This window comes from Aspergillus aculeatus, assembly GCF_001890905.1.
Source record: "Aspergillus aculeatus ATCC 16872 unplaced genomic scaffold ASPACscaffold_2, whole genome shotgun sequence".
NCBI lineage: Eukaryota > Fungi > Ascomycota > Eurotiomycetes > Eurotiales > Aspergillaceae > Aspergillus > Aspergillus aculeatus.
Window position 1 is genome coordinate 1536220 of NW_017962977.1, and position 22670 is coordinate 1558889.

Consider the following 22670-nt stretch of genomic DNA (forward strand, 5'->3'; position numbering starts at 1 on the left):
GACGGCTTGTATTGCAGTGGTTGACTATGGGAAGACTGTAGTTGATTAGGTTGTATATAACGCTGGTCCGATAATAATGGCTTAGAAGATTCTGTTTTTTAACTGTACGGTTAAATGGCTGTGATTTTCCAGCTCCTATGTAATCAGAAAAGATTAGTATGAATCATCTGCAGAAGTGTTTCGGCTTGCCAGGACAACAAACCCCAGTCGATGAACTCATCATCGGCGTCAGCAAATTTGCAAGACGGAGACGTTGTACTGGACGCCATGATTTTAAATCATTTGAATATTTCGACTGGATGTGATAACTTAACGCTGAGGACAGATGGAATGGAGAAGACAGATGGTGTAGAAGAAGAGATGGGATGGAGGAGACGGATGGTGTAGAAGGAGAGGTGGGATGGAGAGAACGGATGGTGTAGAAGGAGTGAGGCTTTGAACAAGTGAGGTTTTGAAGAAGTGAAGTTTTGAAGAAGTATAGTTTTGAAGAAGTGGGGCTTTGAAGAAGTGGGGCTTTGAAGAAGTGAGGTCTTGAAGAAGTGAAGCTTTGAAGAAGTGAGGTTTTGAAGAAATAGTATATGGTTTAACACAGGAACTGAGGATTTTCACCAAGTAAAATGAATATGAACTAACATTTTTTATTTAGTTGTTGAAACTAATAGAGAGTATGATAAGATGAGCCTTTGATAGTATTAGATTATTAGAATATAAGCTCTAAAGTATATCAAGACCATTAAAAGACTAGTAAAAATGAAGATAGAACAGTTATTTACTTTACTATAGTTATACATCTAGATTTAAGCTTTGCATAACTATTTAGGACTACCTGACTAATAAATATTAGTAATCTAATTATATGCAACTAATAGTAACGGTTTCCAACTAACCGCAACCTCTCGCACCCAAGGCTATCAAACCACTATGAATTTTGAACCATAAGAATATGAGGATATGTAAAGACCACGGGGCCCGGGAATAGAAATACACATGGAAGAAAGAATATGAGATAGACACACATACGCCGTGTTCACAATGATTCATTATCAAAAAAAAATCCCTTGATGCTTCTTCTCCTCTCAATTGAGCTTGTCGCCGATGAACGGAACCTCGAATACGACAGCCCCACTGCGGCCCTCGGCCGAGGGACCTTCGTGGAAATTATTGGTGAAACACTTCCAGCGTCCCAGACGGTGTTCCTTGCCCACGGCTGCCACAATGCACAGGCCGCGAGCTTCCGGCTCCGAGGACGTCGTCGTCTTGGACTTGGACTCTGTTGGGACCTGGCCGGGTTTGGCGGTTTCGACCCGGCGTTCGAACACGGCAAGGCCGTTGATGACGCCCTTGACGAGCGGTTCCTCTTCGTTGGGAGCGCCGGTAGTCATCTGAGCCGGTGCACCTTCCACATCCATGCGGTCCGAGGCGCTGGGTGTGTCGAATTCGAGCGTTTGTCGGAGTTGCTCGGAAGGCGTATCGGGAGCTAGGGACATCTTCGACACGCCTCCAACGGGGCCCAAGGGAACGATCGTCCTCTTATCGCTTGAAATCTTCCATGCGCGAATGAATCCATCCCAGCTACCACTAAGCACAATGTCCGTGCCGGGCACTGTGGCCAGCGCCGTAATCCAGCGAGGCATGCGGCGAAGATGGCGGGAGTTGTGGGCGGCCGTGGCTTGGTCGACTTCGGCGGAGAGCTCGTCCAGGGGAGGTAAGGGATCGAGGCCGTGGGCGAGCGGAATCGTGAAGAGGGGCTTTTTCTTGTGAACAGACCAAAGCGAGAGGGAGCCCGAGTCCGAGCCGGTGACAAAGTGGTTCGGAGGTAGAGGTGCCACGCAGTCGATGTTGCTTTCCTGGTAAGAGGCACTCTTAGATCCGCCGCGGAAAATCAGCTGTTGTTCCTCGATGACCTTCCATAATCTCGCTGTGCGATCGCGGGCCCCGACACTGATACATTGATCGATCGTCATGGCGGCAACGCCAGTAACATGGTCCTGATGACCGAAAAGCGTCTCAACGTAGGCATGACCAGCAGTGCTTAGAGACCAGGTCTTGATGGTTCGGTCATTCGAGCCGGTGAACAGCTGTTCTCCGGAACTCATGGTCGAGATGTGGCGGGCAAAGGCGAGACTGCTGATAGAATCGCGGTGCTGTGTGAAGGTTTTCAAGGGTGTCAGGGTCTCCGCGTCCCAGACGATCAACTTGTTGTCTTCACCACCAGTAGCCACGAACTTTCCGGATGGTGAGACGGCAACAGACAAGATGCTCTTGGTGTGGCCGTGCTCCTCGCCAGTTTCAGCAACCTTCCGCAAACCCCGCACGTACTTCACTTGCTTGGGCTTCTTTCTCTGTGGACGCGGGCGACGCTTGGAATCTCCGGTTGTTGAGGGCAGCGCGGTTGCGGAAGTAGGTGCGGCAAGCTCCCACTTAATCAAGGTTCGATCCTTCGACACGGTATAGACGTAGGGCGCGTGAACTGCGATCGAAGTGGTCGACTGTGTATCTGCTCGGAAAAATGTGTGCGAAGCTTTCGAAAAGGCGAGGTCTGATGCAATCTGGCGGTAGATGCGTCCTTTGAACTCGTCCTGGCCCGAGTGTCAGCTCCATTGAGCGGATGGAAGACAAGGATAGCGATACGTACCACATCCTCCTTCAATCTCTCCGCAATCAAATCGCGATCGATCTCAGCCGCATCAAAACCGATGTCATCCACTTCATCTCGGACATTCTCCAGGTAGCGCTCCGCAAGCTTTAATCTCCGGTCGGCGGCGGTCTCGCCTTCGTCGGATTCCGATCCACTGTCGTCTGAAACACCAGAAGCAACGCTGAGGTTATCCTCATCTATATCGCTCCCCGAGATCGATTCCTCATCCTGATCCCTGCGTTTGCCGCCACTTCTTCCGGTTGCATCTCCCTTCGCATCAACGCCTCGTTTCTTCGACGCCGGGGCAGCGGTGCGATCTTCTCTCTTTCTTTTCCGCTGGGAAGCGGGGACTGTGAAGAAAGAGGACATTGCCCAGAGTAAGTGGCTTGACTTTGAATGAGAAAAGAGTGGCGTAAAAATAGAAAGACCACACGTGAACTGACAGTAGACACCCCGACCCAGCGCAGATACTCGCTTGCTCACTTTTTTTCTGCCGGTGGTCTGTGCAGGCGGAGACCGCATCAACGTAACGCCTAAATGCTGACTTAGCAAGAGGGCAGCTCCGGCCTCAGGCAGCTGGGCCCTCGTAGCCACAGCTCCAGGCAGTCAAAGCTCCGCGCGGCCAGCGATGAGGTCCTAATCATCATCTTCCTCTCCCCACATCTATACATCACTTTCCCTTCCCTTCCCTCTTATTTCTCTTCTTCTGTCATACTCTAGAATAAATACTGCAGCTATGTACGTTCTATCTTGCCCACATTGAGAGATTCTTGTCGACTAATCTGCTTACAGGGAGGTACTACTCGGCATCACTGGCAAGGACTTCGTCATTCTGGCGGCTTCCAAAGCTATCATGCGCGGTCCTACCATCATCAAAGCCGAAGACGATAAGACAAGACAGTTGAACAAGCACAATTTGATGGCCTTCTCCGGAGAGGCCGGAGACACTGGTGGGTTCCTCGCGGCTTGACCAACAAGCCACTCAAGGTCGGCTCTTGCAGCTAACCGTACGAATCGCTAGTCCAATTCGCCGAATACATTCAAGCCAACATCCAGTTATACACCATGCGCAACGATACCGAACTAGGTCCGAATGCGGTTGCCAATTTCGTCCGAGGCGAGCTCGCGCGGAGCTTGAGATCCCGAAATCCCTACACAGTCAACCTTCTGCTGGGCGGAATGGATCCAATCACTGAGAAGCCCCATTTGTACTGGATCGATTACTTGGCCTCCGTGGCGTCGGTACCTTACGCAGCTCACGGCTATGCCCAGTAAGTTTGGACGTGATAGAGAGAATCTGTCACTCTTCGCCGAGGCCTGCGCTAAGATGCTTCAGATACTACTGCTTGTCCACCCTCGATAAACACCACCATCCCGACATCTCCCTCGATGAAGGTCTGAAGCTATTGGAAATGTGCACGGACGAGCTGAAGCGCCGACTACCAATCGACTACAAGGGGGTATGTAACAAGCTATCTTCCGCAATCGAACCGCAATATGATTCCGGGTTTACTGACAGCTTCTAGGTCCTTGTCAAGGTGATAACCAAGGATGGCGTGCGGGAGGTAGAGGTTGATAATAACAGGGTTGTCAAGAGTGCCTAATGTGTTGTATCATACCAACGATTGTCTTATGTTTTCGGTTTACGGGACTTGGGTTTCTAAGAGGATCGGTCGGCATGGCAGGATAATTCCCATGAGTTTGACCAGGACGAACTAGTCTTGCCCATGATTTAGCTGAGGTAGAGACTTATAGCAACGACTTTTCGAATAGTGAAATGCTTCGTGCAACCTGCATCTAAATTGCTAATGATGTTAAGTTAGCTTCAGATCGAGCGGTGATGCCGTAATCGCCCGCCGTATGATGCTGTTTGACGTGTTTGCATTGACCGGTTCCTATCGCGTCCTCACAGTTTCAATCCCGCATCGCCGCATGTTTCCTGTCGAATTTCCGCCGTATACTCAGTCATGATGTCGAAACGACAAGCGGAGCTGTCGCTAGAAGAGGAGGGAATCCTTTTGGGCTCGCCTGCCTCGAAGAAGGCGCGTGTGGAAGATGGCGACCTGCCCGAAGACGATCCGCGCCGTGAAGCTCTGCCGCTTCGCCGAGCCAATGGCCAGGACATACTCGCAGCTGCCGAGCAGGAAGGCGAGGAACTCGAGGAGGCGGCGCAGGACCTGGGAGCCAACGACTCTTCTGATGCCGATACCGATGATGACAGGCCGGCCATCGCAGCCCCGAAACGTCAAAGTGCGCCCCTGGAGGGTTACAGCGATCTCTACCTCGATACCATCAATCGCGAAATCCTCGACTTCGACTTCGAGAAGCAGTGCTCCGTGAGCTTGTCGAACATCAACGTGTACGCCTGCCTTGTCTGCGGCAAATACTTCCAGGGCAGAGGGCCGAAGTCGCATGCCTATTTCCATGCGCTCGAGGTCGGACACCATGTCTTCATCAATATGGGAACCAAGAAGGTGTACGTTCTCCCTGAAGGCTACGAGGTCAAGAACAAGAGCTTGGACGACATCAGATACGTTGTCGACCCGCATTACAACAAGGAAGAGGTGGCCAAATTAGATAAAGAGGTTCATGATGCGTTCGACCTTGCAGGTAATCGCTACAGGCCTGGTAAGAAGCGTCCCTTGCAATCCCAGCTTCCAACATCAGAAGGAGAAACAAACTGACAACACTGCCCCAGGATTTGTTGGCATGAACAACATCAAAGCCAACGATTACCTCAACGTCGTGGTCCAACTGCTTGCGCATGTCTTCCCCATCCGGAACTATTTCCTACTGCACGACTTCTCCCAACCAGGCACCCCCCAACTCGCCGTGCGGTTCAGCACGCTGGTGCGCAAACTGTGGAACCACAAGGCCTTCCGGTCGCATGTGTCTCCGCACGAGCTCCTGCAGGAGATCGCGCTGCGTTCGTCGAAGCGGTTCACGCTGACCCAGCAATCCGACCCGGTGGAGTTCCTGTCCTGGTTCCTCAACAACCTCCACCTGTCCCTCGGCGGCTCCAAGAAGCCCACCAAGACGCCCACGAGTGTTGTCCACGCGGCCTTCCAGGGTCATCTCCGCATCGAGAGCCAAGCCATCACCGCCCACTCCGACACCCAGAACGCGCGCCTGGTCTTCACCGAATCCGGCACGATCAACAGCCAGACCACTCCCTTCCTCATCCTCACCCTCGACCTGCCCCCGACCCCCCTCTTCCAATCCTCCAACCGCGAATCCATCATCCCCCAGGTGCCCCTGACCACCCTCCTGAACAAGTACAACGGCATCACCGCCTCGGAGAAGCTGGCCCATCGCGTCCGCCACCGCCTCCTCCACCCGTTACCCCCCTACCTCTTCTTCCACATCAAACGCTTCAGCAAGAACCGGTTCGTCTCCGAGCGCAACCCCACCATCGTCACCTTCCCCTCGCCGCGCTCCCTCGACATGTCGCCTTACGTCGAACCCAACCCCGCCATCTGGCCGCACAGCGAACCCATCCTTTACGATCTCGTCGCCAACATCATCCTCGACCCCACCGTGGCCGCACCGGGGGCCCACGAGGAAGCCGCAGCGGACAAGGGTGTCAACGCAGCGGGAGGTGGAAGTGGCAGTGGTGGCGGTGGTGGTAGTGGGTCGTCATCATCGAGCGGCGCAGGCGCGGGCAGCGAGAAAGTCTCCTGGCTTGTACAACTCCACGATAAGGCCATGGCCGCGGAGAATGGCCGCATCCAAAAGGAACATGCCGGCGAGCAGCGGGGGCCCGAGTGGCTGGAGATTCAGGATCTGTTCGTCAAGAAGGCGGAAAGTGAGACCTTATTCACTAAGGAGGGATATCTGATGGTATGGGAGCGTCGTAAGGTGCCTGGGAAAGCGAACGGCAAGGGGAAAGCTGCGGCCAAGTGAACTGCAGGATAAGGGTTCTCCTGAATTTGGCTAGCTGTGCGTGTGCTTGGATGTCCCGCACTCGGGGTTGGCACACACATGCTGATCAAAATACTGTATAATTAAGTTCTTATGATCATTATGAAAGAAATCATCCAAAACCTACTGCTCGTACCGGTTGGTGTCTTGTATTTGTCAGGGAGATCTTTCCTCGATCCTCGTGATGCCTCAATGGGGACATCTGGTTATACCGGAATATTGAAAATTGCATTAACTTCCGACAGCTAGCCTATGTGCCTGTGTGGATTTGGTTATACATAAGATTGTGGATCAAAAGGTAAACCCCCCTTCAAGCATGACATTAATTTGACCATGCGAATTGGACATATTAACCATATTACATATGCTTATAATGATCCCCAACCGCAATACTTTCTCCCAACTCTGATGGCAGCACCGGAGATGATGCCCCACACACTAGCATTCACGGCCGTTTGCACCCCCATCATCAATGCAACTTTGCCAAAGTACACAAGTGTACTGGATCGCGAACCGCCACTAGCCCAGAATCCCATGCTGTGAACATCTGACCGAAGAGCAGCGGGAGCATCTGTAGCTGATAGATAAGAAGATGCAAGAGAGCGGAGATAAAGAGATTCGAGAGGAATGAACATCAAAGTCGTGATTAGAGAAGCTAGGTGAGAGGCGAGGGAATCAATGGGATGAGACGACAGAATTGTGACTCGATGGGCGATAGGATGAGGGTCGGCTATTGAAGTTTGTGGTGCCCGGCCATCAGAAGCAATCGGAGGAGCCCCAGAGCTGACATTATTCGCAGAGGTTTGAGCGACTTCAGATGATCTCTGGGGCATATCGGTCTGATCCGGTGTCCCTGTGCTATCTGGCAATGTATTCTGAAGGTTCGTTGTAGGAATTCCGATAGGGCGTGTATTTGCCCCCGGACTTTGTACTTGAGGGTTTTCCGCAGATACTGGTGTTGTGTCGACAGATCCTGGAGATATGCCTTGGGTCATGTTAGAAAGTCCATCGCTGTCTAGAGCATCTGTGTTGACAATGGTGGCTAGATTCATGCCCTGATTCGCCAGCAGATCGTCAAGCAGATTTGAGATCGCCTGGTTATTGACTGGCCCTCCGTTTGAGTGTGGCTGGCCAGGGTCGTTGCTGGCCCTCGGTTCTTCTGTACCAGCGTTGTGCTCATGACGGTTCCCTAACACTTCTAGCTGCATCGTGATGACGTCCGAATTCTGATGTATCAGCGACGCACGCACGAGGGGCGAAGCTGGAGAAGAGGTAGTAGACGATGAGGGACGGGAAAAAAGCGTACTCGACCGCGACATTCTCGGAGCCTCAGCAGCATGATCGCCGCGCGGCAAGGTCCGATTGTTCTGATCTTCCTCTAGGGGTAAGGCCATCGCCCGTCTCAACGGCGCCATGTCCGCATAATCACCGCTGCTCATCTCTGTTGGAGACAAAGACATTCTGTTCTCTTCATTCGAAAGCACCTGAGTCTCGCTGAAGATGGCATCTGAACTTACAGTGCCGCCAGGAACGGAAGATCGAGGAGCGGCAGTCCGTTGCGCTTGTTCAGTGTCCAATTCTTGTCTGCTCTGCGGGGTGATTTGTGTTTGGCGCTCATCGCGTGACAGCTGCGCGCCTGATGATCCTGATTCTATCTGTGCTCTACGACGAAGCGCTTCTGGCGTATGTTCCGGGCTTGACCCTATTAGTTGTGTCTTAAAGCCAAACCAAGATAGAATCCACGTGCGAAAGAAGTTGGCTTCGTAGGCCAAGTCTTCCATGAATGTAAGGTTGTTGCGACGATTCTCTTCATCGGCTCGACGACCAAGAGCTGGCATCATCCAGTCAACAAGGTCGTTGTCGTAGGCCACTTTGACCGAAAGATCGTCTGCATAGACGGGCTTCGGCAACCTTCGTCGAATCAGGCGATAGAGCCTGATCTCGACGACTGGGCGTAGGTACACATATATGTAGACAAGAAGTGAGGGGGTTGTTAGGATATTTGTCAGAAATACGACCATAGAACGAGGCGAGAGGTCATTTGGTAACATGGGAAGTTGCATCGGAGCATGTTCACCAAAAGGCAGAAGAGCCCTTAGCCCTACTAGAGAGTAAGGATGAACGAGGTGAAGTGACTGTAACAAGGAGTACATGTAAGTTTGTATAGCTAGGACAAGTAGGCTTCCTCGAGTTCTGCATGCGCTTTTAGCTAGTGATAAAGACCAAACCGCACAAAGTACTCACGCTGAGTGTAAGATGTTCAAAGTGGCTCGTACAAGCCTTGACAGCACGTTATCATTCGGGAATAGATCTTGGCAGGCCGCAATCAAGCGATCCAGCGGATGATGTCGGAGAAAGGATAAGCATGTTGAGACTGCCCAAGCTGGGATACCCGCAAAGTAAAATCCCACCATCCCGTGCTTCGTACGCTCTAGATGTATCATACTGAGCAAGGGAACATGCGTGTAACTTTTGAAGGTCTGGTTAAGTGGTTAGGTTGATTTTGTTCATATTTTCTTCTAGTCGCAGGTTCAGAGATGGTTACCAGTATCCGGCCCATCAAGGAGGAAGTCCACCAGGAGCCAAGAAAGACCGAGATCTGGTCTAGAGTAGCCATGACCAAGCCATAGTCATTTTCAGCCGCGATGATGTCAATCTTCTGTTGTTCAGTAGGGCCGCCCATGTTGCCCTCTTCACTGACAACAATTCCCATCGTAGATAGGACGTCATTCTTGGCTCTTCTTAGCTCTCTGCCAAAATACTTGGACTCTGGATTAATGGGATGGCCCCTTTCATCATAATGCTGGACATAGTCATCCGCATGCAGAGCCGATACTCTCCTGTGAGGAGCAGGTTCAGGGTTTGCTTCGGAGCCTGTGGAACGATCAGGAGCCTCGTAGGGAGACCGCCCCTGATGAAGTGTTAACAATATGCTTCAGATAGAGATATGGGGATTGCCAGTGTAAAGTATAAGAGCGCCAAGCAAGAAATCCATAGTGTACATAGATGTGTAGACAGGCAGTTGAAGGGCAGGAAGATGCTAAGTTTGAGATCACACATGATGCCACCATGATTGCTCTGCATCAAGAACATGATTCTAGTGATGAGAGTATTTCTCACGATGGATAATGAACCATGACAGAGGCTGCTCATGTGGGGTTACAGCTCTGAGTACTGTATATGGAAACGGAACAAGAAGGTGGAGCATACCAAAGCCAGTCGATTCAGGTACGCTCGGCGCCCCATCGCGTGAGCACCTTGTTAGTGTTGGCCCTGAAGGATTCGCGAAGCCATTCCTCTACAGACAAGATGAAGTCAAGTGCCGCATGGTTTGACTAGAATGATGGACGGTTGGATGGTCTTGAATGATGTATGGTCGATGGGCGGAAGATGACTATCATTCCCAGAAAGGAAAGCGGCAGGCACGTGGGCGGCTGGGGCGGCTCCAGCGCTTACAAGTTGGGCTAGCGGGGATCAGGGATCCACAGGCAGGTAAGACAAACAAGGCAAACATCTCGAAAAAAGATCAGAAGTTTCCGGTGCGACGGCGAGTTGAGCGGCGTCCAGCAACCGCAGAATATCTTGTCGACGTGGATCCTATTGGATCTAGCATGGCGCGATAGATTCTCGGCTTTCAATCGCTAAATAGTTTCACATATCATGTCTAAAGCCGTGGTGAAGACGACCTTCGAGGCGTCTCGCACGCTTCGTCCTATCTACACCGGAGGAAGCACTGCGCTCGATGCCAGTGGCCGTTTCCTGGTGACATGCATCAGTGAAGATGCTCTCGTCATTGACCTGGAGACTGGAGACCAGGTCGCTAGTCTGGAAGGCGTAAGTACTCTACATCACCGCTGTGCTTGCAAGCCGCTTATATGGACACATTTTTAGGATGGCGAAATTATCACAAGCTTAGCTAGTATGCAACCCTCTGGCCTCGAGTGATTTACTGTTCGGTCTTCCTAACTGTGCTTAGTCTCCCCATCGGCCTTACATGTCGTTATGTGCTCGCGGTCCATGTCCATGCGAATCTACTCTCTGTCGCCTCTCGACGAATCCACACGTACGATCGATGCGAAATTAGCCAGGAGTCTCAAGCCTCACACAGCACCTGTTGTGACGACTGCGATCGATCCTACTGGCACCTTACTGGCGACTGGCGCCGCGGATGGCTCGATTAAAGTCTGGGATATTCGGGGCGGTTTTATCACACATACCTTCCATGGCCATGGAGGTGTCATCTCAGCCCTGTGCTTCTTCCAGGCGCCAGACTTTCTGAACAATTCGTCCTCGAGTAAGAGGAAGAACAAGAATCAATCAAATGACTCAGATGACGACGAGACCGCAGTGGATTCAACGGGCGTTTTCCGGCTTGCCTCCGGAGATGAGGAGGGTAAGGTTTGCGTGTGGGATTTGAACAAGAGGAAGCCTATCGCGTCGCTCGAGTCTCATGTTTCGGTTGTGCGCAGCCTCTCATATTCGCCATCGGAGAATGCCTTGCTTTCGGCTAGCCGTGATAAGACTGTGATTGTGTGGGACATGCGGACTTTCAAGACGCGGAGGATCATTCCGGTCCTCGAAAGTGTGGAGGCCTCCTGCTTTGTCGCCGATAGTGGTTTGTGTCTGGTTGCGGGTGAAAATGGTCGCTTGCGTGTGTGGGACTGCAATCGTGGAGGCGAGGTCACTGCGGAACAAGAACCTGCCTCTGAATATGAGGCCGTTGTGGCGATTCAATATTCTCCTGGCATGACATCTGCATTGACAGTTCATGCTGACCAGACCATCCGGTTCTATTCTCTGGAGCCCTTGTACAACTACAAGCCAGGGACCACAATCGATCCTTTGCCGATCATCCGGCGCATATCGGGCAACGACGACGATATTATTGATCTCGCATATGTCGGCCCTGAACGTTCGATGCTGGCACTGGCTACAAACACCGAAAGCATCCGCATCGTATCAGTTGGGCCATCCGAAGACAGGCCGTCTGCCAATAATGAAGGATACTTCGGTGCTGATATCACACATCTCGAGGGCCATGACGACATCATCATCTGTCTTGATGTAGACTGGTCTGGTCACTGGCTGGTCACTGGTGCAAAGGATAACACCGCACGTCTCTGGCGTCTCGACCCCAAGTCCTCGTCATATACGTGCTTTGCAGTCTTCACCGGTCATGCCGAATCATTGGGTGCTATTAGTTTCCCCCGAGTCCCACCTCCCGCCAATACCCCTGCCTACAATGATCCTCTGAACCATCCTCCTGCTTTCTTGCTTACGGGTTCCCAAGACCGGACCATCAAGCGCTGGGATATCGGAAAATTGCCTCCGCTGAGCTCTTCAAAGCCCCATCATCCCAAGGCCGTCTATACCCGGAAAGCACACGAAAAGGATATCAATGCTTTGGATGTCAACCCCTCAGCGACGCTGTTCGCATCTGCCTCACAGGATCGTACTGTCAAGATCTGGTCGACCGAGGATGGCACCACGGTGGGTATCTTGCGCGGACACAAGCGAGGTGTCTGGTCGGCGCGTTTTGCCCCTCGCGGCACTCCTATCCTCAACTCCGACAGCGGCACTAGCACCAACAGAGGCTTGATCGCCACAGGCTCGGGTGACAAAACCATCAAGATCTGGAGTCTGGCAGACTACAGTTGTCTCCTCACCTTCGAAGGCCACACGAATAGTGTGCTTAAGGTAATCTGGCTCCCGCCTTCGGATCTGTCCCACCAGGAAGAGAACGAGGACGAGGAAGAAGAATCTGCGCTGGCACCCAACACGGCCGCCGCACAACTGCGGCCTTTGGTGGCCTCGGCTGCGGCCGATGGCTTGGTCAAGATCTGGTCCCCTTACTCAGGCGAGCTTGAGACTACTCTGGACAACCACGAGGATCGCGTCTGGGCGCTTGCCAGCCCGACTCCCTCCGGCTCCCGCGAAGATGTTCCGTCCCCTACCACATTCAAAACCTCCTCTCCCTATGGCCTTGTCTCCGGCTCTGCCGACTCCACAGTCACATTCTGGACCGATACCACTTCTGCCACTTACACGGCCGCCGTGAATGCCAACTCGGCTCGTATCGAACAGGATCAGCAGCTACAGAACTACATCCGGGCCGGTGCTTATCGCGAAGCCATCACACTGGCGCTTCAGCTGAACCACCCTGGTCGTCTCCTCTCCCTCTTCACTTCCGCCATCGACGCCGCCGATGACCCGAACTCAAACGAGGCAAAGAACCTCGAGAATGAGAACAGTCTCACCGGCAACGCCTCCATTGACGAGGTCCTTCAAACCCTTGACCCCGACAACCTCCGCACCCTTCTTCTCCGCGTCCGTGATTGGAACACGAATGCACGCACATCCAGAGTGGCGCAACGGATTCTGTTCGCTCTTTTCCGGTCCTACCCTGCCTCAACATTCGTTGAGCTTGCATCAGCCAAGGCAAAGCGACGCAGTGATAGCCGCGCTAGTGCAGGGTTGAAGGAAATCCTGCAGGCTCTGGCTGCCTACACGGACCGCCACTACCGGCGAATTGAGGAGCTCACCGACGAGAGCTATCTCGTGGAGTGGGTGCTAGCAGAGATGGATGGCGGCGTGGGATTGGGTGGATTGGGCGCTGCGAGTACGTACGACTTCTTCGCCGGCTCCTTGGAGGAGAATTCCAACGAGTCCGAGAAGGATGTCGTCATGCTGGGGTCGTGAAAACACAGGGTCACGGATCCCCCGGTCATGAATGAGAAACATGTATAGATAGACAAAAGGTAATCTGCTTTTGGAATTATTGTGATACACTGGCGCTATGAGCGGAGTCCTTGCTGTCTTGCTCAATGATCTTTCTTGGGAGGGAAAATCGGCGATGTAAAAAGTTATGTTCATTGAGGTGATAATGCGACATTCTCCAAAAAAAAGGGAGGCTATATCCATGACTATACAAACGTAGGTCGACTCTAAAATGCCTTTCACCGGTCGTCATACCTTCGTCTCCGATGTGAGTCGCGGTCACTGTCGCGGTCTCGATCGCGATCGCGATGTCTGCTTGAAGTATTCGACGATGAGTATCTGGAACTGTAGCGGTCGTCGTCGCGAGATCGGTGGTTTCTGTCGCGGTCTCTTTCGCGGTCCCTGTTCCTGTCGCTGTCTCTGTCTCTATCGCGGTCCCGGTCTCGATCCCGGCGAGAGTCACGATCTCTGTCTCTGTCTCTCTCTCGGTAATAGCGATCATCGCGGCTATCACTACCGTCATCCTCGTATCTGCGTCTTCTCGAATGCTGATCACTCGACGACCGACTCCGATCCCTCCTCGATGATGACCCATTCTTGCGCCTGTCCTCATCGTAATCCCTCCGCCGGGAGTCGCGATCACTCTCTCTGGGACGATCATCCCTATCGCGCCTGCTGCTCCTCTCCAGATTGCGATCTCGCCGTGCCTTCCACTCGTCATCATCAGTCTGTTTCTTCGCCTCCTTCTTCATGGTCGACAGTTCCTCCTCGGTGATAAACTTGCCCGTCTTGGTATTCCGCATCATAACGGGCATATAGACACCCTCGGTATTCGTCCCTCCTTCCTGACCAGCCTTCCTCGACCCTTTGCGCATGGCCGCCTTTCCCCACGCGCCCAACTCCGCCTCTGCGCCTTTACCCCCCGAAACATCCTTGGCTCCGATTCCCAAAAACCCCGGTCTTCGCTCCGGGACTCGCGCTTTACTGCCCTGATTCGCCGTCGCACCCCCATACTTCCCCTTGCCAACAGCCTGCCCTTCCTTCCAGCCCATTCCCCTCAACAGCGCCGCGCCGAACTCCTCCACAGGGATCGCATTATACTGATCCAGCGTCGCCGACTCGGGTCGCGAGGCGATATCCGCGCGGAAAGAACTTGTCTCGCCGAATTCCCCAGCAGCAGCAGCCTCAATCACCAGATCCGACCGACCCCCTTCAGCAGTCTCGCCGTTGCTCTCCCGAATGAGCGCCTGCAACGCGATCTCATCCTGCGTCATGGGCGCCGTCCTATCCCTCTCCTCATCCGCCGCTTTCTGCGGCCCAACATCCTCCATCTCCTGGTCCCCATCGATATCCTGTTTCTTCGCCGCCGCAAAACTCAGCCCATAGGCCGTGCTCGGTCCCTCCGTCTCGACCGTCGCCCCGGCGATCTCCCCTCGTCTCTGCGCCTCCTGGATAGCCTGGACCTCCTTCGGCAGCAGGTTTTTCGTACCCCGCTGTTGCGGCGGCGCTCCTCGACGACTGATTCCCGGCCGATCCCGCCAATTATTGGTACTCGTCACCGGAATCACCAGCGGCTGGTTGACGGCCGCGTCGGCGGCGGAGATGGCGCTGCCCGTGACCGTATCGAAGCCCGTGACTTCTTCGTGGGCGGGAGCAGCGTCGTCGTCGTCCGAGTCGTCGTCATTGTGAAGTTGTCGGGGTGTGGGGCGACCGCCGCGCGCGGCGAGGGGGAGGGAGCGCGTATTTGACGAAGAAGAAGGATCGGTAGGCTTGGTGGATTTGAGGTTGAAGGTGGTAGGTTTCTTGGGAGGGTTGCCGCTATCGCCGTTGGGACTTCCTTTGCCCAGGGAGAGAGAGAAAGGCTTTGATGTGCTGCCGCTTGGCGGGGGATCGGAGGAGGACATGGTGCTTGTCTTTACACTCCGTGCTTTTTTGGAGGGGCAAAGAGTTCAAAGAAGCTGTGAGTGTTTGAGTAGCACTGTGTTCGTGGTGTCTTGGATGGGTACAAGAGCTACCGCTCACTCCATTTGAGGTAGAATGTGAATTGGTGCTGGATTAGACCAAGACCTAGCTATGCTCTTTGGAGAGTTTGAACTAGGAATTGTCTGGAGAGTTGGTTTCAATATGTTGTCGAGCAAGTTCTAATGTTGGGAAAGCTCACTTGCGTAATATGCAGGGCCGAGGCGGTGGCAAAATCGGAGGCCCGGGGCTAGACGCGCGCTTATATGGGTTTCAGTCCGCAAGGACCTTTTTTGTGAGGGAACCTGACCAGATCTTACAGCAATCCTCAGAAGGGAAGAATTTGAACGCATGGAATCAACAAGCTGAGCAGTAATCGTACAATCGTGGTTCATTATTTCTTTTGAGCCCATCCATTCCAATTGGCCTTCCAAGTTATATCCTCGGCGCCCCCTTTTGTATCCGTCCTATCAATACATGTAGTACAAAAGCGCAGAGAAATTTAAATAATGCAGTAAGGCCCCCGGAACGAAGATAAGAGACATCCTTCCCAGAAAAAATGGAGCTCAAGCCGCGAATCAGCGGCAGAAAAGGTGAAAGAAGGGGGGGGGAGAGGAAAAGAAGAGGGTAACAAACGCGGGAAGGGAAGCTGAAGACTGAGAGGGTGATGTTGGGAATCGAGGGTAAAGGCAGTGAGAGAGCTTTGAGTAGGAGATGTGCCGCCAAAAAGCTGGTTTCATAAGAGGCATGGCATGGTCCAAGGCGCAAAATGAAGCGTGGAATAAAAGGTAATAAGATGGGGGAAGGAATATGTACAGTGAAAGGGTAAGAAAAAGGTATCAGAGGTCGGTCAAGGTGTCTAATTCGTTCGGAGGGACTCAGCTAGTCGCTGTCTGTGCTTGAGGAGGGTTGGGACTCTTGTTCGTTGCGCCCGGCACTGGACCAGCCTGAACGCTCCCACTGCGCTGGGTTTGTGGGGTCACACTGCGGCTTGCCTGAGGTACAGCTCCATTCATGGACGGAGAGCTCCCTATGGCAACCCGATTTTGTTGTGCTGGCTGGGGAACACGCATCATGGGCGAATACCCTTGAGCCTGGGGTACTTGCATTCCCGGCCCACCACTCATCCCAGCCTGAGGCGACTGGAAATTGGCGTCATGCGAGACCTGGTAGTTAGCCTGAACACTGCCAATGTTTCCAGCTGCGGCATTCATGGCAGCCTGCGACATGCGTTGCTGCTGGAACTGGTGCAGGCGGTCTGTAGCCAGTTTGCTGACTTGCTCCGGAGGCATGTTCGGGTTGCTTCGCTGGATCTGGTTCTGCAAGCTGCTGATTGTAGGAATGACTCCGCCAGAGAGCAAATTAGGCTGACCCATTCGAGGTGATGGTGTCGAGACGCCCTGTGGGGTGGTATTGTGGAAGTTTGGGCTTTGCATTCCGCCTCCGGCCTGTAGAGCAGCCATCATGGCTGGATTATTGGGGTTGCCATTGACATTAGGCAGGTTGAGGTTCGGAGAGTGTGAGCCCTGTGGCACGAACTGCTGTTGACTGTGAAATTGCTGCTGACTCTGCTGGGGTTGCGTTTGTTGCTGATGAGAGTGCGGCGTTGGTTGTTGTCTGGATTGTAGCATCCGCTGTTGTTCTTGGAGTCGATTGGCTTCCCGGATGACTCGGGCATTATCTGGAGGGGTCTGCATGGGCATCCCAGGACGGGCAGCGACATTGTGTTGCATACCGGGCTGTTGCTGCATCATCTTCACCGCAATCGGATTGGGCGGCATGGCTCCATTAACAGGTGTACCACTAGCCATGCCCTGCATATGAGGCCGGGCTTGATTGGGACCAACACCAGGTGGCAACCCCGTCGGCATTCCATTTGGCAATCCGTTGGGAATTCCATTTGGTGTCTGAGCTGCCATAGCGGGCGCTCCGGGATGTGGCATACCGTTGGGGGTTCGCCCAGGAGCGTTCATCATCTGCTGCTGATTAGGCGCTTGGCCTGCACGTTGAGCCGCCAAATTTGCCTGTTGATGGGCCGCGGCTTGATGAGCCTGTTGATGGCATGTTAGCGACCAACCATTCGAGAACGGTCTATTTCTGGCAAGGCCTTACTTTCTGCTGAGCGAACATCTGCTGCCGGTATTGTTCCTGTCTCTCCTGAAGCTTCACCTCACGCTCATATTTGAGTCGGCTAAATTCGGCAGGTGATGAGATTGGGGGCTTGGGTTGGTTGGCCTCGTTGACCTTCCGCAGCGAAGCTAGATGAGATGCTTGAGGTTGTGATTAGTCTCAGCTAAGAGGAGAGACACCTTGCCCTGGATTACTTACCGTGCTGTTGCTTCTGAAGCATGGTTTCTCGTTTCTTGGCTAGTTTGCGCATGGCATCGAGCAACGCCAGGTGTTTGGAAGATCGTCTCCGATCCACTCGAACGGGCTGTGTAGTTCGCCGCCGGATCGGGGGCAGTGACTGCGAGTTACTGTTATTGTTGTTACCTTGCGGCTGTTGCGGTTGTGACTGTTGCGGCTGTTGCGGCTGCTGCTGCTGCTGCTGCTGCTGCTGTTGTTGTTGCTGCTGTTGTTGCTGTTGTTGCTGAGCCGCTTGTTGTTGTGCCATAATTGTGCGCTGTGCTGATTCAAGCCTTTGGTGGTAGGCACGGAAGTATTGGGTCTTAGACATGTCAGCAGGCAACCCTTCTAAGCCTATCCAACGCTCGAAGCATTCCCAAGGTGTTCGTCTTTCCGCCCCTGATGTGAATTGCGAGGACGGTGTTAGGCAATTGGAAATTAGTGACCAATTGTAGGAATACTCTTTCACAAGGCGACGAAGCTCATCGTCCTCGGTATAGGTCCATTGAGAAGACTGTCTTGACTCGAAGAAACCGACCGATGGCATAGGATGCTCGGTAGGGGGTCTAAAGGAATGGCCGGGATGAATTCTGTCGCGGATGTGCCTGTTCTCCAAGCGGAAGAGCGCGACATTTGTCTGCTCAGGAGGGAGGTCCAGCGCACCAGTATCGAGATCAGATCGATACTGGGAATAATCGTAGCGACTACGCTTTCTGGCAGGCTCATCGTCGTGGAACGTAACCTTACCAAGCGCGTACTTAGATACAGGAAGAATTTCGGTTTTCCAGACCCTGTCAGGGGGTTCTTTGAAGACTGGTAGGTCTAGTTCAGGCGTGATCGTGATGGGAGAATAGATAGGCAGCTCATCCAAAATCTTCTGCGCCGCAGGAGTCATGTCCAACGAGAACGTGAACTCGTCTGTACCTAAGGAGAAGATTGCTGCTGGAGCGACCGTATCACCCACAAGAAGACGAGGCTCATCACTGAACCCTTCGCTTGCGGAATCTTCTTCAGTGGAAGGAACCAGGTCTGGAGTAGGTTGAGAAACGACCATCATCCCGTCCACCGTGTCTTCTTCGGGCGGGGAAATTAAGCTGGACTTGTTCTCAACTTCCTCGGCCTTGTTTGCGGAAGGAATATTTGCCTGGATGCGAAGCAGTGAACGGTGCTCTGCATCACTATTGACAAATTCTGCACACCAGTCTGCGCAACTCTTCGCTGCGGCAATTTTCCATTTTCGCTCCTCTCTAAAATCTGTACGCATCCACTTCACATGATTCAGAAGCACATCCCAATGGCTCCCTTCCCGTGGAGGTTCAACCGAACGCTTCAGCTGACGCAAGGGCCACCTGTTCGCATTCTGTAGAGAATAAATCCGACGCAATGTGCGGCAGTCCATCTGCTCTTGATAGTCAAGCAGATGATTTGACGTCGTCAAAGTCTTATGAGCAGAAGCGATGAGTGTGCTGAGACTTGTCCCACGAGGAGGGGTGTAGGCTCGACTTTGAAACAGAGTAAAGAGGTAGTCTTGCTCTTCATTGAGCTTCCCGAGGTCGCCAGCATGCTGTCTGATAATCTCCATCGAATCGCTCTTCTCCTGAGACTGTTGCTGCTGCTGCTGTTTCGGAAAGACCACGGTAGACAACTTGGTTCTCTCCTTCTCCCGTGCTTTACGATCTTTGAATCGCATCCTCGCCATGGAGTCGGCAGTCACCTCAGCTACGGCCTTTGTCGCATCTGTGGGTTTCTCAACTGGACTTTGCCTATCAGACTGAGGTGACGGCCTAGGTGACTCTCCGAGGATCTCAGATACTGATTTATGACGAATGGCTCCAGATGACACTCTAGTTGTCATTCTTTCAACTGTCGGTGTTGAATTGGCAGGCGGTGATGGCTTCTTGGCTGGGGTCGTTTCTTTCGGGATCTTGACGCCTGCTCCAGCTTGAGCCTGATCTTTAGCAGAATGCTGGGGCTCGGTAGGATGTCCAACCACGACACGCGATGTCTTCAGCTCTGCTGGCACTGTTGGAGGTGATATACGAGCTACCGTTGGTGACTGTTCAATAGTGACGGGAGTTGGAGCAACACTTCCTTCAATAACTTCGCTCGTCGTGGTGCCTTTGGCCGCACTCTCGCCGAGGGATTTGCTTGCAGCAAGGGTCTGCTTAAGCGACTGCGCCTCTTCGAAACGCAGTTGTTCGTCGGGCGTCGATGGTACCAGAGTGGAAAGAGTCTTAGTAATTTCTTCATCCTTAGGGCTCGCAAGTCTCGGAACAGCGTCGTTCACTTCCTCGGCAGGGCTTGTAGCTGGCGACACGGTGACCGGCAAGGGAGTATTGTTTGAGTATTGGCCGGCTGATGATACAGGAGAGAGGGGCTGCTCCGGAACTTTGGGGATGGATCCGAAAGAGAGAGACGGCCGTGCATCACTCTTTTTCTGAACTGGCACCACAGTAGGTGTTGCAGGTGGTGGCACGGCACTTGGCTGCTTCTGGTCCAACTTAACCTCAGCCGCCGCCAATGCTGTATCCTGACCACTGGCATGCTGTCCTTGCGATGCAGTATGTGCCTTCTGATCTATTGTCGGTGTTGGTACTGCCGGCGCGAGCTTCCTGGGCTGGGAAGATGCTTCCTGGCTCTGGGGCCTGGTGAAAGAGACATCAGGCGCAACCTGAGCAGGGGCTGGCGGTCCAGCTGCGGGTTGCTGTAAATTCTCTGTTGGCAGCTGCTGGAAAAGTGGACGTTGCTCTCCTGTATTCGGCTTGATCTGCGCGGCAGCATTCTCTGTTGTCAGTGGCGGACTGTCGAGCGTAGCATCGTGAGTCCGTGGAGCAGGTGCGACTGCCGGTAGTGGCACGGGCGCTGCTGTAGCAGTGGACTTCCTGCCATCCCGCGATAGGATCGCTGCATAATCTGGTAATTGTGGAAGAGTGGTTTCATCAAAGTATCGGCCTCTGTTGAGGGTTAGTGTGTAGGTCTTGCCAGCAACATGCCTAGTTATTTGCACATCCAAGAGCCTTCATGACTACCTTGAAGGGAAATGACAATTCTGATAGAACGGGGAGCATGGAAAGAAGGTAATTTAATGGGGGAAATAGCATTGGGTGACAGTAGGGCAGAGTGAGAATTAAATTACCTGGTAAGGTCGTTGGCATCGAGAAACGCCTGTTCCTTGTGATGGTATAGCGAGTCCGCCGGAGTGTTCCCGGTCGCGCCCGCGAAGCCTACGGTCGCAAAGTAGAGCTCGCTCAGTTTGCGCTTCCGCGACGACAAACAACGTCTATAAAATTCCAAATGAGCGATAAATCCCAGTCGCAGGGCCAGCAGGAATAGAAAGACTGCTTGCAGGCGATAAATGGGGGCAAAATCAAATACGTACGCGATCTCATCTTTCTTAGACCGGAGAAGCTCGTCACGGAGCATGGAGTCTATTTCGGGGAACACAGCATCCGATTAACGCGCTAAAATTAAGGGAAACCAATTGAGCGAAGTCATCCAGATGGAAAAAATCGCTCAGAAAGGATGAAAAGGGTGGTTGTGGTGAGGGGAGATGATGCCAAAGATACGACGCGAAGATTTCACCGCGGAAGGGATTTTTGGGGTTCTGGGGGGGGTGGGTGTGGTGTATGGTGGGAGAGTGAGTATTAGTGTAGGTGGTGGTGGTGAGGACTTCTGGGCCGGGTACGGTACGGGGAGGGAGGAGAGAGGAGGGAGGAAGTGTCCAGAGGGGGTTCTGGTATGTATGGAAGGAGAGGAAAAGGAAGAGAAGGGACTGGTAGGAAAGACGGTTACTACCACTGGGTGACTGCCGCGAACAGCAGCACATTCAATTTGATTTCACATGAGGTACAGATAAATTACGGGTATTTTACCATACACAGTTACTCTGGGTGACGACGGAATGGACATAGTGGTGCGTGGTAATTGCCTCGGAAGCTGTGGTCATTGAACCCCCTTACTAATGTGCTGTAACTTAACTAGTTAACTAGGTTGATCACGAGCTTTACCTTCAGTAACACTGTTCAATTCCGACCGAACTAGTACTCTTCAATGTAGGTCTGTTTACTTCCACGGGCGTGGTTGCTTTCGCTTCTATAATTTATTGAGGAACTGCATTTTATTGTATTTGGGAGTAGCAATGGATATAGACTTAACCTTCTCTATGATAACTGGTATGCCTGGTGAGCTCCTTATTGATGTGTAACAATATGAATCTATTGCATAGGCAGCAGCAGTACAGTATATTAGGGCAACAACCGCAACATCCCTTCTTCGGGGCTGCGATGTCCAAGAATATGGTAACTATAGAAGAGCAATTCATTCAACTTACCAGACTGGACAGCTGTGCAGAGAGTCCTACCACCTTAAGTGCTTTTGTCGGTGCCTGGTCTAGATCTGTAACTGATACTTTGGAATACCCGACATAGATCATCGTTTGTGGCTGATGGATTGGGACTGTGTTTGTTTTCGAGTAGTGAAGTTGGTAGTCATCTCCTTATCTGCACAATCATTAGAGTAAACACTACTACCCCATGCACAGTACGCACATCTACCGGTACCGTAATATGTGCATATTCCGCAAATGCTACTGCTCAGATGACTACTATAGAGCGGCTCGTAAGCAATACCAGGACCTGAGGATATAGTTTTCTCCTTATTTAACCACTGAAGCCAAAGGCCTACGGATTACTCGTTCTCCATACCTCATATCTCGATGGTAAAATGACGGCCTCCCAAGGTGAAGGAGGTCCGTTAACAAAGGTCAAGGGTGGATTCCACGCAGGTTCGACTTCTGGGCAAACAGGATCATCGACACTGACTGGCGAGTGGCCAGCTTCTGGTCAGACACTGAGATGATAAAGAAGGATGATACTGGGCTCTTGCGAATTCTCCTGTCCATGTTGGCTTAGGGTGACCTGAAGGCAAGGCATTTTGAGCACAGCTCGACATAAAGACGAACGTTCAGGAATCCATGCGCTCAATATATACTATAGAAGACGGTGGTGCACCTTTACATCTACCAGTATCTTGTCGAAGCTTTATGAATACGCCTCAAGTCAATGCCAATGAGCCAGTAACATGTCAAAAC

At 52.6% G+C, this 22670-nt stretch overlaps 7 protein-coding genes across 7 annotated transcripts; 3 read left to right on the forward strand and 4 right to left on the reverse strand.

The window, feature by feature from the left end:
* Positions 1-938: 938 nt before the first annotated feature.
* On the reverse strand, positions 939-3168 carry ASPACDRAFT_75330 (ribosomal RNA-processing protein RRP9). Its single transcript, XM_020204427.1, has 2 exons — positions 2636-3168; positions 939-2579 (listed from the first exon to the last, which is right to left on the reverse strand). Exons 1-2 carry the CDS (start codon positions 3005-3007, stop codon positions 1077-1079), a joined length of 1875 nt encoding a protein of 624 aa, XP_020060141.1. The 5' UTR covers positions 3008-3168; the 3' UTR covers positions 939-1076.
* A 150-nt stretch (positions 3169-3318) lies between these two features.
* On the forward strand, positions 3319-4419 carry pre1 (proteasome core particle subunit beta 4). The gene is made up of 5 exons (XM_020204428.1): positions 3319-3376; positions 3431-3588; positions 3660-3909; positions 3975-4098; positions 4165-4419. Coding segments are annotated over exons 1-5 (612 nt in total). The 5' UTR covers positions 3319-3374; the 3' UTR covers positions 4243-4419.
* A 130-nt stretch (positions 4420-4549) lies between these two features.
* On the forward strand, positions 4550-6704 carry ASPACDRAFT_111869 (ubiquitin carboxyl-terminal hydrolase family protein). Its single transcript, XM_020195589.1, has 2 exons — positions 4550-5266; positions 5337-6704. Exons 1-2 carry the CDS (start codon positions 4609-4611, stop codon positions 6539-6541), a joined length of 1863 nt encoding a protein of 620 aa, XP_020060143.1. The 5' UTR covers positions 4550-4608; the 3' UTR covers positions 6542-6704.
* A 65-nt stretch (positions 6705-6769) lies between these two features.
* Positions 6770-9926, reverse strand: ASPACDRAFT_111870 (uncharacterized protein). Its single transcript, XM_020195591.1, has 4 exons — positions 9770-9926; positions 9105-9470; positions 8804-9039; positions 6770-8752 (listed from the first exon to the last, which is right to left on the reverse strand). The coding sequence occupies exons 1-4, from the start codon at positions 9803-9805 to the stop codon at positions 6928-6930; spliced, it is 2463 nt and encodes an 820-aa protein (XP_020060144.1). The 5' UTR covers positions 9806-9926; the 3' UTR covers positions 6770-6927.
* Positions 9927-10219: 293 nt separating this feature from the next.
* ASPACDRAFT_23014 (U3 snoRNA-associated protein UTP13) lies at positions 10220-13258 on the forward strand (the record flags this gene model as incomplete). The annotated part of the gene is made up of 3 exons (XM_020199164.1): positions 10220-10393; positions 10451-10478; positions 10536-13258. The coding sequence occupies 3 exons, from the start codon at positions 10220-10222 to the stop codon at positions 13256-13258; spliced, it is 2925 nt and encodes a 974-aa protein (XP_020060145.1).
* Positions 13259-13515: 257 nt separating this feature from the next.
* spp2 (spliceosome ATPase-activating subunit SPP2) lies at positions 13516-15156 on the reverse strand (the record flags this gene model as incomplete). Its single annotated transcript, XM_020197144.2, has 1 exon — positions 13516-15156. A coding segment is annotated over one exon (1641 nt), but the record flags the coding sequence as incomplete, so codon positions are not given.
* A 693-nt stretch (positions 15157-15849) lies between these two features.
* Positions 15850-21161, reverse strand: eaf1 (MYB and HSA domain protein; the record flags this gene model as incomplete). Its single annotated transcript, XM_020204429.1, has 5 exons — positions 20961-21161; positions 20718-20861; positions 17564-20535; positions 17348-17505; positions 15850-17286 (listed from the first exon to the last, which is right to left on the reverse strand). Coding segments are annotated over exons 1-5 (4487 nt in total), but the record flags the coding sequence as incomplete, so codon positions are not given.
* Positions 21162-22670: the final 1509 nt, after the last annotated feature.